The sequence below is a fragment of the Amblyomma maculatum genome, unplaced genomic scaffold (genome assembly GCF_055883805.1).
Source record: "Amblyomma maculatum isolate TAMU_Amacu unplaced genomic scaffold, ASM5588380v1 scaffold_28, whole genome shotgun sequence".
Lineage (NCBI taxonomy): Eukaryota > Metazoa > Arthropoda > Arachnida > Ixodida > Ixodidae > Amblyomma > Amblyomma maculatum.
The window spans coordinates 1,229,915-1,246,378 of NW_028146753.1; the positions used below are offsets into that span (position 1 = coordinate 1,229,915).

Genomic DNA, 16,464 nt, shown 5'->3' on the forward strand with positions numbered 1-16,464 from the left:
TATACCTAAAGACAAAGACACGAACGCGCACACACGCACACACACACACACACACATATATATATATATATATATATATATATATATATATATATTCGTGTGTTTGTGATATATATATATATATATATATATATATATATATATATATATATATATTGTAAACAAGACAAAGAACAGAAAACGCTGCGGCATCGCCATCACCATCGCTGGTCTCCGGCGCCCATCTCGCTCTGGAACTTCGCAGCAGAACATTGACTACCCCAATGACCGGAGACCAGCGATGGTGATGGCGATGCCGCAGCGTGTTCTGTTCTTTGTTTTCTTTACAATCTATATATATATATATATATATATATATATATATATATATATATATATAGTATTTTGTATTTTTATCGCAAAGACTTCCAAATATATTGTATATATAATATATCATCATCATCAGCCTGAATATGACCACTGCAGGGTGAAGGCCTCCCCCATATTTCTCCAATTACCCAGTTCTGTGCTAGCTGCATCCCGTTGACCCCTGAGGATTTCTTAACCTCATCCGCCCACATAACTTTCTGCCGCTCCATGCTACAATTTCCTTCCGTTGGAATCCAGTTTATTATCCTAAGCGACCATCGGTTATCCTCTCTTCGAACTACGTGTCCTGCCAATGCCAATTTCTTTTTCTTGATTTCCGCTAGTGTGTCAGTATCTTGAGCTATTTCTCTGACCCACTCTCTGCACTTCCTATCTCTTAATGCTACCCCTACCATTTTTCGTTCCATAGCCCTCTGCGTTGTCCTCAACTTAAGTAGAACCCTCTTGGTTAGCCTCTACGTTTCAGCCCCACATGTGAGTACAGGTAAGATTTAACTGCTGTATACTTTCCTCTTGAGCGATACCGGTAAGCTGCTAGACATAATCTGCGAGTGCTTGCCAAATGCGCTCCATCCCAATCTTATTCTTCTTGTTCTTTCTTTTTCATGATCCGGATCTGCGGTTACCACCTGTCCGAAGTAGACATATTCGCCTACTTCTTCCAGTGCTTCGCTATCTAATGTGAAGTACTGTTCTTTCCCGAAGCTCTTGAACATTGCCTTAGTCTTCTGAATATTGATTTTCAAGCCTACCTTTCTACTTTTGCTGTCTAGGTCACCGATCATTCTTTGCAGTTCATCTTCTCAGTTACTTAGCAAGGCAATGTCATCAGCAAATCGCAGATTACTGAGGTATTCCACATTTACCCTTATCCTTAACTGCTTCCATTCTAAGTCTCTGAATACTTCCTCTAAGCAAGCTGTGAATAGTAGTGAGGAGATCGTGTCTCCTTGCCTAACATCTTTCTTTATGGAAATTTTGTTCCTTTCTTTATGCATAACAGTGGTTGCTGTGCTGCCACTATATATATCTTCCAGCACATTCACGTGCGGCTGGTCTACGCCCTGATTTCGCAATGCCTGCATCACAGCTGAGCTTTCTACTGAGTCAAATGCTTTTTCGTTATCAATGAACTGTATGTATAAGGCCTGGTCATATTCCGAACATTTTTTTATCATCTAATTGATGGTATGAATATGATCGATAGAGTATCGTTTCCGAAAACCTGCTTGATCCTTCGCTTGATTGCAGTCTAAGGTTGTCCTGATTCTATTATCGATTACTATAATAATGCTTCATACATAACAGACAGCAACCTGATTGGTCTGTAATTTTTAAGGCCCTTAGCGTCCCCTTTCATATGAATGAGGATAAAATTTGCGTTTTTCCATGGCTACGGTACAGTTGAGGACACCAGGCGTTGCGTATATAGTGTCGCCAGTTTTTCTAGCACGATATCCCCCCCGTCCTTGAACAAATCTATAGTCATCTGATCCTCTCCAGCTGCTTTCCCCCTTTTTATAGTTTCTATTGCTTTCTTAACCTTGTCCTCGGTCACTGGTGGAATGTTTGTTTTCCATACCGCAAATTTCGTTACGGTCCTGGCTACTTTGGCTACTGTATAGATCAGTGTAGGAATTCTCGTCTAGTTTGACTATCTCGTCCATATTCGTGATGAAGTTGCCCGCTTTGTCCTTCAGCGCATACATTAGATTGTTGCCTCTGCCTAATTTATTCCTCACCGCTTTAAGGCTTCCCCTGTTCTTTACAGCATGCTCAATTGTCTCCATGTTATACTTTCTTATATCGGCCACGTCGCGCTTATTGATTAGCTTTGAAATCTCTGCTCATTCTCTATGCTCTGTTGGATTGGAAGCTTTCATGCTGTGGCGCTTCTTAGATCTCTCGTCTCCTTTCACAGCTTACCGGTATTTTCTTTATCCTATCGCCAACTTCAACAGCGCACTCAGTAATGATGTCTCTAAAATTATTGTTTATTGCTTCCAGGATAATGTCGCCATCCTCGGTCAGAGCTGAATATCTTTTCTGTAGCAAGATCCTGAACTCTTCTGCCCTCCCCCTCACCACTAATTCGTTGATTGACTTCTTTCTCACTAACTTGTTGCGTTCCTTTTTCAGATTTACTCTAATTCGAGACCTCACCATCCCGTGGTCACTGCATCACCCTTTCCCGACTACCTCTTCATATTACACAATGGCGGGAGTTGAACACAGTATGAAGCAAATTTCATTCTTAGCCTCCCCGTTAGGACATTTCCGTGTCTATTTCCGGTTATTTCATTTGCTGAAGAAGGTATTCATGAGTCTTGAGTTATTGCGCTCTGCAAACGCAACTATTGCCTACCCCCTGCTATACCTAGAGCCAATGCCGTAGTCACCTACTGCCTGGTCTCCTGCCTGCTTTTTCTCTACCTTGGCATTGAAGTCGCTCATTAGTAACGCATACTACGTCTTTACTTTTCTCATTGCCGATTCTACATCTTCGTAAAAGCTTTGAACTGCCCGGTCATCATAACTACATGTAGGTGCTTATGCCTGTACAACCTTCAGTTTATACCGCATATTAAGCTTAATTACGATGCCAGCCACCCCCTCATTACTACTATATAATTCATCTATATTGCCCGCTATATACTTATTGACAAGGAATCCTACTCCTAGTTCTCGCCCCTCCGGTAAACCTCGACAACACAGTACATGCCCATCCTTCAGTGCAGTATACGCCTCAAGCGGCCTTCTAACCTCACTAAGCCCTATGACATCCCATTTCATGCCCTCCAGTTCCTCTAAAAGCACCACTAAACTAATTTTACTAGCTAGGGTTCGTGCGGTAAATGTCGCCAGGGTCAGGTTCCAATGGCGGCCTGTCCAGCGGAGCCAGGATTTTAGTACACCCTCCTGCGCCAGAGCTCTTACCGCCGCTGTGGTCAGTTGTTCCGCAACCGCTGGTGACTGAGGGCCAAGATATTGTAGGACTAATCATGGGAAGGTGCGGCAAATTACTGCACCACGGTTGCCAACAACTTTTATGGTGAGGGAGTGCGTTGACAGAGGTGTTCAACCGTCAGCAGGTGGCACAACAGACCTGTTTATGCAATTCCATCGACAGATGATTTATCCGGTGGAGAATTGTGCAGCACCGGGATTCAAACCCGGTCCTCTTGCTTGTGAGGCGGATGTTCTACAGCTACGCCACCACTGCATTTAGGTTTTATTTATTTCGACGATAAAATCATACTCACGCAAATTGAAATTGAAATCCATTCCTGAAAGAGATAAAAAAGGGTATATGGTTTTAAATAGTTTTGATTTATTATGTACATTTGCATACCTAATTCACATGATTGAGGTTGGACCTGGGCGATATATGTCACCTATCTATACAGATATTTGCACTTCACTCTTGACAAAAGTTATCTGTTTCTAAATCTAGTAATTTCAACAATGATGTTACACACACACATATATATATTGCCACCTGGCGGTTTGAGGTAGCGCTTGAAAGACGAAGAAGTTGAAGACTCTTGCGCACTTCAGCTTGCAACGACTGCGGACTCTTGAGCCTGTGTCTCTGTGGTATTGTTTCCCGTGGACCCCTGCCTGCCTTGACAAGTGTGTTTCTGCCCCTGCTGCGTTTCCCATAAATCCCTATCTTCGTGACAGCTTTGGTGGAGCCAACTGGCTAATTGTCCTCTCAATGCCGCACCCCCCCCCCCCCCCCCCCGCGAACCAACGACACTGAGCTTCTGCCTGTGGACACGCCAGTTCATCGCGTCAGCCGGAGGAACCTGGGCCTTCCTTCCGAACACGGGCCCTTAGAGTCCACTTCAACAACAAGCCGCCGGCCAGCCACGCAAAGCACTACTTCGATCATATATGGTACTCCTGCGTACCTTCAAAACTCCCGAGTGCCGAAATCATTTTATGCCACTGCACATGAAGTTGAGGACTGGCTAACTCAGTTCGAACGAGTCGCATTGTGTAATCAGTGGGACGATGACCTAAAGCTACGGAACGCAATTTTCTGTCTGAAAGACCATGCTTTAACATGGTATGAGAATCGAGAAGGCACATTAACATCGTGGCATCAGTTCCGCCGTCTTATAGAGGCTTATGTCAGCTTGGTTAGGCGCGAACGAGCAGACCGTGCTCTACAATCTCGGATACAGATGCCAAACGAGTCCGTCATGATGTATGTTCAGGACATGACGAAACTATTTCGACGTGCGGATCCCAACATGTCTGACGACAGAAAGCTGCGCCACTTGATGCGTGGGGTTAAAGAACAACTTGTAGGTGGTCTTGTGGGTAGCGCACCAACTACAGTTACCTCACTTTTAACAAAGGCGGTCACGATGGAAACGACCCTGCACCAGCGCTCGGCTGTCTACGACAGCCCAATCCTCGCTACGACTGCTGCCGAGCCTCTTACAGCTGCTGTAAGGAATACTGACCACCTCCGAAATCTTATTCGTACAATTGTACGCGAGGAACTGTTGAAGGTTTGTGGCACGTTCCAACCCAGGGGTGATTCTCTCGCATATATAATCCGCGAAGAAATTCAGCAAGTCATGCAGCAAGTCATGCAGCAATCTCTGCATATTTCTGCAGCGCAAAGTACCCTTGTTCCTGACTATCCTCGTCCAACTTACACTGACATTCTCTGACGCCAAGTTCCAGTCCAAGCTGCGTTGTCTACATTACCACCAATCCAGTGCATGCCCGTCCAGCAGCCAACGCAATACATTTCTGTGCAGCAACCAACGCGGTAAGTGCGGCCACCGCGGTCACACATACGACGAACGGACGTCTGGCGAGCCAATGGAAGCCGCCGCCTTTGCTACCACTGTGGGGAACCTGGTCATATTTTCCGGTGGTGCCCTTATCGGGAACCCGGACAGGAGGGCTTTTATGCCAACGCACCTAGACGCATGTTCGGTCGACCACCTCGTGACACTGAAGACAACCTCGCAGAAGAGAACCACCTCCGGATGGCACGCCGACAACCCAGGTCTCCATCCACACGTCGGCCATCCCCTTCAACAACTGGGGACTTCCCGCGAGCACCGCCTGGTCGCTCGCCAAGCCCCCGCCGAAAAAACTGAGTAGAGCGACCTCCGGGGGCGGGGCCGCTAAATGTCAGCACAAAGAAGTCCTCCAATGAGAACAGATATGGATTTTAGAGCAGAAACTACAGCATTTGGTTCACGAGACCGGCTATCGCTGGACGTCCCTGTGTGCATTGATGGTCATTACGTCAGCGCTTTAGTGGATACCGGAGCAGACGTTTCGATTTTGAGTGGGAAACAGGCAGCGCATCTTAGGAAGGTCATGACACCATTGTGTAGCAAGCAGATACGCAAGGCTGGGGGCATGTAATTACTCCTAACGGACAGTGCACGGCTAGAATCCAGATTCGTACATCAACTTTTGTTGTCAGCTGCGTTGTTCTCAGGGAATGTTGATTTGATTCTCGGAGTGGATTTTCTGCGAGAATATGGCGCCAACATCGATCTCAGACAGCGAACGACATCGTTCTCAGGTAGAAAGCGGCTGCCAGCCCCACCCACGGCCAACGTATGTGCGCCATACGAGTTTCAGCCGAGTGTATTTCAGTGGCTTCCCGCTCCAACGTGTTTGTGAGTGTTGTGTGCGACGGGCCGTGTGACGGGCCGATAATTGCTGATGGCAACCCCTCGCTTTTGTTTTTTCATGGCATCTGTGCAGCTGACCTTTCCGCCTGCCAACAACGAGACCTGCTTGCCGTACTGCTGGAGTACGCCCCATGCTTTGCCTCATCATCGAAAGTCCGGCAAACTATCTCCAAGCAGCGCATCTTAACGTTTGACGATGCCCGACCTATTCGACAGCACCCGTACCGTATATCGGCCAAAGAACGTGAGGCAATAAGGACAGAAGTCCAGGAATTGCTTAATGATGATGTTATTCAGCCGTCTAAAATTCTGTGGTCGGCGTCAGTCGTGTTGGTTAAGAAAAAGGATTGCACGCTGCGTTTTTCGTTGATGACAGGAAATTGAATGACATCACAAAAAAGATGTATATCCATTGCGCCGTATCGACGATTCGCTCGACCGACTTCGCAATGCCAAGTTTTTTTCCTCCATCGGTTTAAAAACTGGTTATTGGGAGATAGAAGTTCATGAGCGCGATCGGGAAAAGACTACCTTTGTGACACCCGATGGCTTATATAAATTTAAAGTATTGCTTTTCGGTACGTGTTCAGCGCCAGCGGCGTTCCAGAGAATGATGGACACCGTACTTGCTGGCCCTAAATGGCAAACCTATTTTGGTTTATTTGGACGACGTCATCGTGTTTTCAGAAACGTTCGACCAACACCTTAAACGGCTGCGAACGGTATTGGACGTTCTTCGCTCGGCCGATTTGACACTCAAACCGGAAAAATGTCACTTAATATCAGCAGCTGACATTTCTCGGGCATATGGTTAGCGCTGACGGTGTCCGGGCTGATCCTGACAAAACAGCAGCTGTAGCCAATTTCCCCATTCCTACCACGAAAAAAGCAGTCCGACGTTTCTTGGGCCTGTGCGTGTCCTATCGCCGTTTCATTGCTGATTTGGCCGAGATTGCAAAACCTTTGACGCACCTGACACGTGATGACGTACCGTATGTCTGGTATTCCGAGCAGCAGGAGGCATTCGCGGAGCCGCGCCAACGGCTGCACAACCCCCCCCGTTCGTGCGCACTTCGATGAGGACGCCGCCACCAAAATTCAAACCGACGCCAGCAACGTCGGTCTGGGTGCTGTTCTGGTCCAGCAAGAGCAAGGCGAGGCCAAAGTGATCGCTTATGCCAGCCGCACCCTTTCTCGGGCAGAATCAAACTATTCAACTTCTGAAAAGGAGTGTCTCGCCGTCGTTTGGGCCACAATGAAATATCGACCTTACCTCTACGGCCGTAAATTTAAAGTTGTGGCAGACCATCATGCTTGGTGTTGGGTGGCTAGTCTCCGAGTCCCATCAGGACGTCTTGCAAGCTGGAGTCTTCGTATGCAGGAATTTGATAATTCTATCGTTTATAAATCTGGACGTAAAAACATGAAGATGCTGATACACTGTCTCGATCACCCGTGAAGTTGGCCCATGACAGCACGGACGAAGACGCCCATTTTCTTGGCATTATCAGTTCCTCTGATTTAAAGGCTCGGCAATGGGGTGATCCAGAGCTCAAAACTGTGATCGATCATCTGGAGGGTTTCGATTCTACAGTATCTCGACTATTTGCTAAGAACTTCTCATCCTTCTGCACGCGCGAGAGAATCCTCTACAAGAAAAGCGCCAGCAACAGTGACCGAGCCTATCTTCTGGTCATTTCTGCTGATCTCCGCGATGAAATCCTTCATGCTTGCCATGATGAATCCACCGCTGGACACTTGGGCTTTGTACGCACTCTTACCAGAGTGCGCAAGGCGTACTACTGGCCCAACTTACCTCCAACGTTCATCAATATGTTAGAGGTTGCCGCGAGTGCCAGCGACGCAAGCCACCGCCATTGAAGCCAGCGGGTTTCCGGCAGCCTATTCCCCCTCGCTAGTACCATTCGACCAAATTGGTATGGACTTTCTAGGCCCTTTTCCTCTAGTGTCAACTGGCAATAAGTGCATTATCGTGGCTACAGATTATCTGACATGTTACGCGGAAACTATGGCGGTGCCACGTGCAACATCCTCCGAAGTGGCACAATTTTTTTGACACAGATTGTCCTCCGCCATGGCGCCCCAGTATATGTCATCACTAATCCTAGCTATGCATTTACAGCGCGTCTCCTTGAAGAACTTTTACAACTAAGCCAGACACATCACCGAAAGACTACTGCCTACCATCCTCAGTCTAATGGCCTTACGGAGCGACTAAACAAAACAATAGCGGACATGCTCGCCCTGTACGTAGATGTGCGGCATAAAACATGAGACGAGATATTGCCTTATGTCACATTTGCATAAAACACGGCCGTCCAAGAAACCACTCGATTCACACCGTTTCGCCTAGTATATGGACGTGATGTGCAGCCCATGCTCGACGCTATGCTGCCATATGCGGCTGACGACCAGTTGCTTACCGCTGACGCAGAAAAATTCACCAACTACGCTGAGAAAGCTCGCCAACTCGCCCGTAATCGCATTGCAAAACATCAAGCAACAGATGCACGCCGATAGAGCGACCAACCTAGCTACGTCATGTTCCAGCCTGGTGACAAAGTCTGGGTATGAACACCTGTACGGCGCCCAGGCCTGTTAGAAAAGCTTCTCAGTCGTTACTTTGGACCCTACAGAGTGTTTCTCCGCCTCTCAGAAGTTACGTACGAAGTTATTCCAGACGAAACTGTACGGTGGTCTAGTCGTCAGTGCTCGTCTGAACTAATGGATGTGCTTAGCATGAAGCCGTATTTCACCCGCTGAAAGCTGTATTTATCATCCGGATCAATTTTTTTAAACTTGCGTTTTTTTAGGGGGGAATAATGTCACCTGACGGTTTGAGGTAGCCCTTGAAAGACGAAAAAGTTGGAGACTCTCGCGCGCTTCAGCTGGCTAGGACTGCGGACTCTTGAGCCTATGTCTCTGTCTTACTGTTTCCCGTGAACCCCTGCCTTGACTGTGTGTCTCTTCCCCTGCGGCGTTTCCCATAAATCCCAGTCTTTGTGACAATATATATATATATATATATATATATATATATATATATATATATATATATATATATATATATATATATATATATATATATATATATATATATATATGTGTGAAGGTCAGAAGCCAACAGTCGGCGAAGTCAATGAAAGCATTGGGGATTATGTTTTATGTTTTTTTTTTATTTTTTACTTGGATAATCACAGAAATGAGCAATGCAATCTACTTAGGGGAAAGATACTTAAACACAAAGTAGACGAAAAAACAACGTGCCGATGGGGGGGACCGAACCCAAGACCTCCGAATATCTCGTCCGGTGCTCTTCCAACTGAGCTACATCGGCCGCTGTCCCCCCTGCTACTTTCTCGGGTATTAATGTTGTCTGTATACGAACCTTGGGAGTGTTCACCAGCGCCACCCTCAACCATAGCGGCGGACGTAGAACGTCCTGTGTTACCGCCAGCGTCACTAGAACGTGATCAAAAGCGAAGGCGAAAGCTGTGCTAGAACCCTCTTACGCTACCTATGGCTTCAATACTGCCAGAACCAAGACCCCCGTAAGCTACAAGCATATAAATGAAAGGGAAATGAGGGTGCTCGTTATAATACATGAAGGAAAGAAGTAAACAGTCGGCGAGGCCAAGGAAAGCATTGGGAATTATGTTTTATGTCTCTTTTTTAAATTTTTATTTGGATAATCACAGAATTGAGGAAGATAATGAAACACAAAGTAGAAGAAAAAACAACGTGCCGATGGTGGTGACCGAACCCACGACCACCGAATATCGCGTCCGGGGCTCTTCCAACTGAGCTACATCAGCCGCAGTCCCCCCTGCTACTTTCTCGTGTATCAATGTTGTCTGTATACGACCTTGAGAGTGTTCACCAGCGCCACCGTCAACCATAGCGGCGGACGTGGAACGTCCTGTGTTACCGCCAGCGCCACGTATAACGTGATCAAGAGCCAGGGCGAAAGCTGAGCTAGAACCCTCTTACGCTACCTATGGCTTCAAGACTGCCAGAACCGAGACCCCTCGCTCTTGATCACGTTCTACGTGACGCTGGCGGTAACGCAGGACGTTCCAAGTCCGCCGCTATGGTTGAGGTTGGCGCTGGTGAACACTCTCAAGGTTCGCATACAGACAACATTAATACCTGAGAAAGTAGCAGTGGTATAGCGGCCGATGTAGCTCAGTTGGAAGAGCACCGGACGCGATATTCGGAGGTCGTGGGTTCGGTCCCCACCATCGGCACGTTGTTTTTTCTTCTACTTTGTGTTTAATTATCTTCCCCTAAGCAGAATACATTACTCATTTCTGTGATTATCCAAATAAAAATAAAAAAAAGACATAAAACATAATCCCCAATGCTTTCCTTGGCCTCGCCGACTGTTCGCTTCTTTCCTTCATGTATTATAACGTGCACACTCATTTCTCCTTCATTTATCTGCTTGTTGCTTACGGGGGTCTCGATTCTGGCAGTCTTGAAGCCATAGGTAGCGTAAGAGGGTTCTAGCAGAGCTTTCGTCCTCGCTCTTGATCACGTTCTACGTGACGCTAGCGGTAACACAGGACGTTCCATGTCCGCCGCTATGGCTCAGGGTGGCGCTGGTGAACACTCTCAAGATTCGTATACAGACAACATTAATACCCGAGAAAGTAGCAGGGGGGACAGCGGCCGATGTAGCTCAGTTGGAAGAGCACCGGACGCAATATTCGAGAGGTCGTGGGCTCGCTCCCCACCATCGGCACATTGTTTTTCCTTCTCCTTTGTGTTTAATTATCTTCCCCTCAGCAGAATACATTACTCATTTCTGTGATTATACACATAAAAATTAAAAAAAAGACAGAAAACATTCCCCAATGCCTTCCTTGGCCTTGACGAGTGTTCGCTTTTTCCCTTCATGTATTATAACTAGCACTCTCATTTCCCCCCTATATTGCCACGTAGTGGTGACAAGGCCGTTGACATCAAAAGAAGACACAGGCTTCATGGTACTGACTGTAACACTTTATTGGGCTGACTTGCGCCCGCAAAAGAACTAAGCAACTCGGCGGCGGCGATAGCAACAATCGTCAAAAAACGATCGTCGAAAAAAGAATGCCTGTCACACTCGTCAACGCTCAAATTAAAGGCTGCACAGAACAATCTAGATAACGTCGCAAACAGCTACCAGCACGGGCTGGAACATTGTGTAAAGACACCCGAGTGGCCGGAACCTTCGAGACAGATCTCGGTGCATCTTACGTTACAATGAAACTGATAAAGGTGTGACTCGCGATATCGAGCATTAGCAAACAAATATTGCAGAACTGATACGCGGGCCAGAATCAGAGTGGTAAGCCTGTATGCCGGCGGCTGTTAAAAAACAACAAATACAGTTTTGAAGGTTTCGCGGCATTATATATATATATATATATATATATATATATATATTTAACCCTACAAAATTGAAAAAAAGTAATTCACTACGTGTCCTTCACCCCACCGATAGCCCCTGCTTCATACGGATGGTGTGTTAAAAATAAAGCTGCTACACTTACACGCACAGTGGAGCAAGCGCAAGAAAACCTGCCCGAGCGTCATGATCCGCCACCTAACAACGGCGTGGGTTTTACGAATACGATAGATCTATCTCAAAGTCAGCCACCACAACATGAAGAAATATCTGATGACGCATACGTGGCTGCAGCCAAAAAGAAGCGTGGAAAAGGCTGTTCATCAAAATAGCAGCAGCACTCCGCACAAGGCACTACAATCTACCCTTCTAGTTCTCATCCTAAGGCAGAGAAACGTAACAAGGAGATCAGCGAAAATCAGCAAAGCGGAAGCACTGAACTAGAAATCACATGTCTACTGATGCTGATGCTGCTTGCCGCCATCAAAGCACTTGTCCGCGCTAAAGGTGTGACTCGCGATATCGAGCATTAGCAAACAAATATTGCAGAACTGATACGCGGGCCAGAATCAGAGTGGTAAGCCTGTATGCCGGCGGCTGTTAAAAAACAATAAATACAGTTTTGAAGGTTTCGCGGCATTATATATATATATATATATATATATATATATATATATATATATATATATATATATATATATTTAACCCTACAAAATTGAAAAAAAGTAATTCACTACGTGTCCTTCACCCCACCGATAGCCCCTGCTTCATACGGATGGTGTGTTAAAAATAAAGCTGCTACACTTACACGCACAGTGGAGCAAGCGCAAGAAAACCCGCCCGAGCGTCATGATCCGCCACCTAACAACGACGTGGGTTTTACGAATACGATAGATCTATCTCAAAGCCAGCCACCACAACATGAAGAAATATCTGATGACGCATACGTGGCTGCAGCCAAAAAGAAGCGTGGAAAAGGCTGTTCATCAAAATAGCAGCAGCACTCCGCACAAGGCACTACAATCTACCCTTCTAGTTCTCATCCTAAGGCAGAGAAACGTAACAAGGAGATCAGCGAAAATCAGCAAAGCGGAAGCACTGAACTAGAAATCACATGTCTACTGATGCTGATGCTGCTTGCCGCCATCAAAGCACTTGTCCGCGCTAACCTTCTTCTCGAGGACTACCAGAAGTAGAAGCAGTCCTAGCAATGGAACGTATGCTCTCGGACTCAAACGCTTCGCAGGGGCGTAATATCAAGCACCTGTAATCATAGCCTCGATAGGAAGAGGTTCATCACAGTTGACTATCCAAATCATTTTTCACACTGGCACCATTTTTCAGTGAAACGCCAATGGTTTACGCTCGAAACTCGCTGATTTTCGGCACATTGTGCGAACGTACCACTTCCCTTTCATAGTCATCTCTGAATCGCGCGTGGGGGAAACTTTCAGACTAAATGGATACTATATTTATTATTCACAACGACCAGATAACGTCAGCAGATTGTTGATAGGCTTTTGCAAAGGTATTCCTGCCTCCTTGCTTGAAGTCACGCCTCACAATGATAACGAACATTTGTGCACCATACCAGCAATTGGGAGACTAGAGTATACTCACATTGAAGTATACCTTGAGTCAGGCAGGCCTTTTAATTCTTCAAGGCTTGAAAACTTGATTATAAGGACACCCAGTCCGCATATGATTTGCGGCGACTTCAATGCTCACAACGAACTTTGGGAAAGGTCAGGCGCATGTGCCTGAGGTGCCAAGCTTGCAGAACGTCTGGCAAAACATTCAATCGAACCGCTATATTACGGCAGCTTAACCTATCTCCGAGGCCGGACGACTGCCAGTAACAATGGCGTGACCTTTATAACAAGTTCAGCTGCCCACAACTTTGGCTGTGCACCGATCTGGAAACACGTGGAAGTAATCATTACCAGTCCTCACATCAGCTGTCTGTGCGCTGAGGGCACCAAAAATTTTCTCATCAAATCTACAGACTGGGATGCATACAAAGAGGCTGCAAGCAGAGGAATTACTGTTGCAACTCGAAATGAGGACTAATATTGACAACGGCTCATTGCTTTAGAGAAAGCACACGAATCACATCTAAACATGATAGCTTACCCACTAATGACGAGGCATTTCAAAGGCTCTGCGCTATTCACAGACGAGCTGAAAGGAAAGTTTTGTGAACAAAAAACCTTGAAGAACTTCGCGCCTGTTGCCGGCAACAAGATCACAGTCGACGATACCTGCATTAGCCTAGTCGGCAGAGATGGCGTGACTTTAGTTCTACGCTCAATGTGCGCCCATCAGTAGCCAAAGGTTTTCGGATAGTTCGCGCTATGCGCTCGCCCCTCCAGTTGCTTCATCTTTTCACAGCCCTATCTCTGCATGAACGAAAATCCATTAAAGAGGCCTCAGAAGATTACTGCAGGCTAATATTAACGGGATCAGGGCCTTCCGCATAATCCACGGATGATCGGTCAGACATCCCCCAGGCGGCAGTGCCAGCGATCGACCTACCTTTCACACTGGAAGAACTGTCCTCAGCCATCGCGGAATTAAACTGACGGATGTCTCCGGGCAATGCTGAAATTACCTATGACGCAATCGCAAGGTTACCTGGCAATTACCTCCTTTGACTTCTGGAATATTACAATTCTTCCTGGATGTCTGTTGAGGTCCCCACGGAATGGAAATGGGCGAAAATTTTGCCTGTTTTGAAATCTAAGCAACCAACAAGTTACGCATCCTTCCGACCCATCGCCCTGCTGAGCTGCGCAGTTAAGCTTGTGGAGCGAATTATCTGCAAACGCGTCAGGTGGTTCCTCGAGAGCCGAAAAGAGTATCCTCAAGAAATGAACAGGCTTCGTCAAAATAGATCTGCGACTGATAACGTCATCCAACGTGCCTCATCACTTGAAGACTACCTTCACGCTGGGTACATCCCGACAGCCGTGTTTCTTGATATCAAGGCTGCTTTTGACTCTATGTTTCATCATGCTATTCACGCAGCCTTGGCCAGCCTTGGACAGCCTTGACCATGGTGGAAAGCTGTACAACTGGATCGCGCACTATTTACAATAGCGGCAAACGTTTATGAGCACTCCACATGGTCACTTTCTTCCACGCAGTGAAGAGGTTTGTACCTGAGGGAGCTAGGCACAGCCCTCTCCTGTTAGTATTGCCCTTATACATATAACGAGAAACCTTCCTCGAGGAGCACGCATAACAATTTTTGCAGATGATATTTGCATCTGGAGTGCATCACGTTCGCGTTATACTACGCAACAATGAATTCAGAGAGCATTACTGCACATCTCAATGTACCTGGCTCCCTGTGGACTTCGTCTCTCATCAGAAAAGACTGTGGCTATGGCTTTTACAAGAAATATAATGGCTCGATGTCCGCTCCTTTTGGGTGGACGGTCACTATCGTATGTACGATGCCACCGATTTCTAGGTGCCATGATATACAGTTACCTCTTTTGGGCACCACAGAATAAAATATTACTCGAAAGAATTACTGCAGCGACACAGGTATTCACATTCATGGCGGGAACACAATGGGGCAGCAACGTCCGGTCGATGGTACTGCTTGAAAAGACTTATATTGAAGGAGCATTGATCTAAATGCTTCAAACATTACATCCAACAAGCTAGAAAATTCTTGAAGCCGCGCGGAACAACTGGTTGCGAATGTTCCTTGGCCTCCCAAAGGGATCCTCTACATCAGAAACAGTTACAGAAGCAGGATGTCTCCAGCTAGATTTGATTGCCGCCGAAGAAATTATGCGCACCCGTCTCCGACATGTTCTTCAACGGAAGAACTTTTTAAACCATGTCCACATAACTGAATGTAACTCTGTCTTTGGTCAAGCTGTACAGCTTCTGCCCCTCCCTACTATAACTCAGCCACGAAGTCTACTACCCCTCACCTTTCCCCCATGGACGTCAGCGTCTCTAAAGATGAATATGTATGTTACTGGTGTTGATGCGAAGAGCCGCACGCCGCAGGCAGTACTTCTGCAAGCCGCTCTCGCCTACTTGGCCAAAGAATATACACAGTACACCCGCATATTCACCGATGGTTGAACTATTCAAGGCACTTCTTCCTGTGGCCTTTATGTGCCCTCAACAAACCATGTTCTGTCTTATAGGCTGCAGCGGATGACGTCATCTATGACAGCTGAGCTCCATGTCATCAAAGAAGCTGTTTCCTGTATTTTGTGCCAGACCCCCCGCCGATGGGTTACTTTCACGGATTCCAGAGCACCTCTGCAAATCATGTATAACATGCTGATGAAAACCAATCATCAGGCTGTTTCTCTTGACAGCGGGTTTCTGCATCATTTGGCTACTGCTGCAGGTCCCTGCATAAAATATCAGTGGATACCAGCCCATTGTGGCATTAAAGCAAATAAAAAAGCCGATGAAGCGGCTTGTAAAGGCCGCCAACATCGAAGATACATTCGGACCTAATTCACGAGACCTGATGCATCCCAACTGCCTAAACAATTTGGTACCGATGCCAAGTATCGACTTTGGAGCTTGCCTAGAATTCACTATCAATTTGTTTGCTCGATTGACCCACATCTAAGGTCAAGACTTCGTCCGAAATTTCCTCGCAGCTAGAAACTTTTTACCACCGACACCGCCTGAGTTGTGCATATGCAAATAGCTTGCGATACCGTTTTGGTCAAATGAACAGTCTGCTTTGTGACAAATGTGGTTCGGTTGAAACTGTGCAACATATCCTAATTCAGTGTCCTGCGTGCGCTGACGAGCGTGCGTACTACGAACATAGCATGGAAAAGCTCTCCCCAGTGCCTTTACAAATGAACCTTGTTGTAGGTCCTTAGCCTGCCGTAGGCAACAGAGACTCGCAATGAAGTTTTTATTCATGTATTTTGAAAAACATTGGAGATTTAGACAAACGTTAAGTTCACCTTGAATGCTGTTACCCTTTGGCTATTTTCACGCTCTGAACTCTGT

At 46.4% G+C, this 16,464-nt stretch overlaps 1 protein-coding gene across 1 annotated transcript in view; it reads right to left on the reverse strand.

Moving 5' to 3' along the window:
• The window catches only part of LOC146170903 (uncharacterized), a 186,742-nt gene that overhangs the window by 101,763 nt on the left and 68,515 nt on the right, over positions 1 to 16,464 (reverse strand). Inside the window, exon 4 of the mRNA XM_084586715.1 lies at positions 3,633 to 3,656. Within this exon, the coding sequence (XP_084442841.1) occupies positions 3,633 to 3,656 (24 nt within the window). The remainder of the gene's footprint in view (positions 1 to 3,632; positions 3,657 to 16,464) is intronic.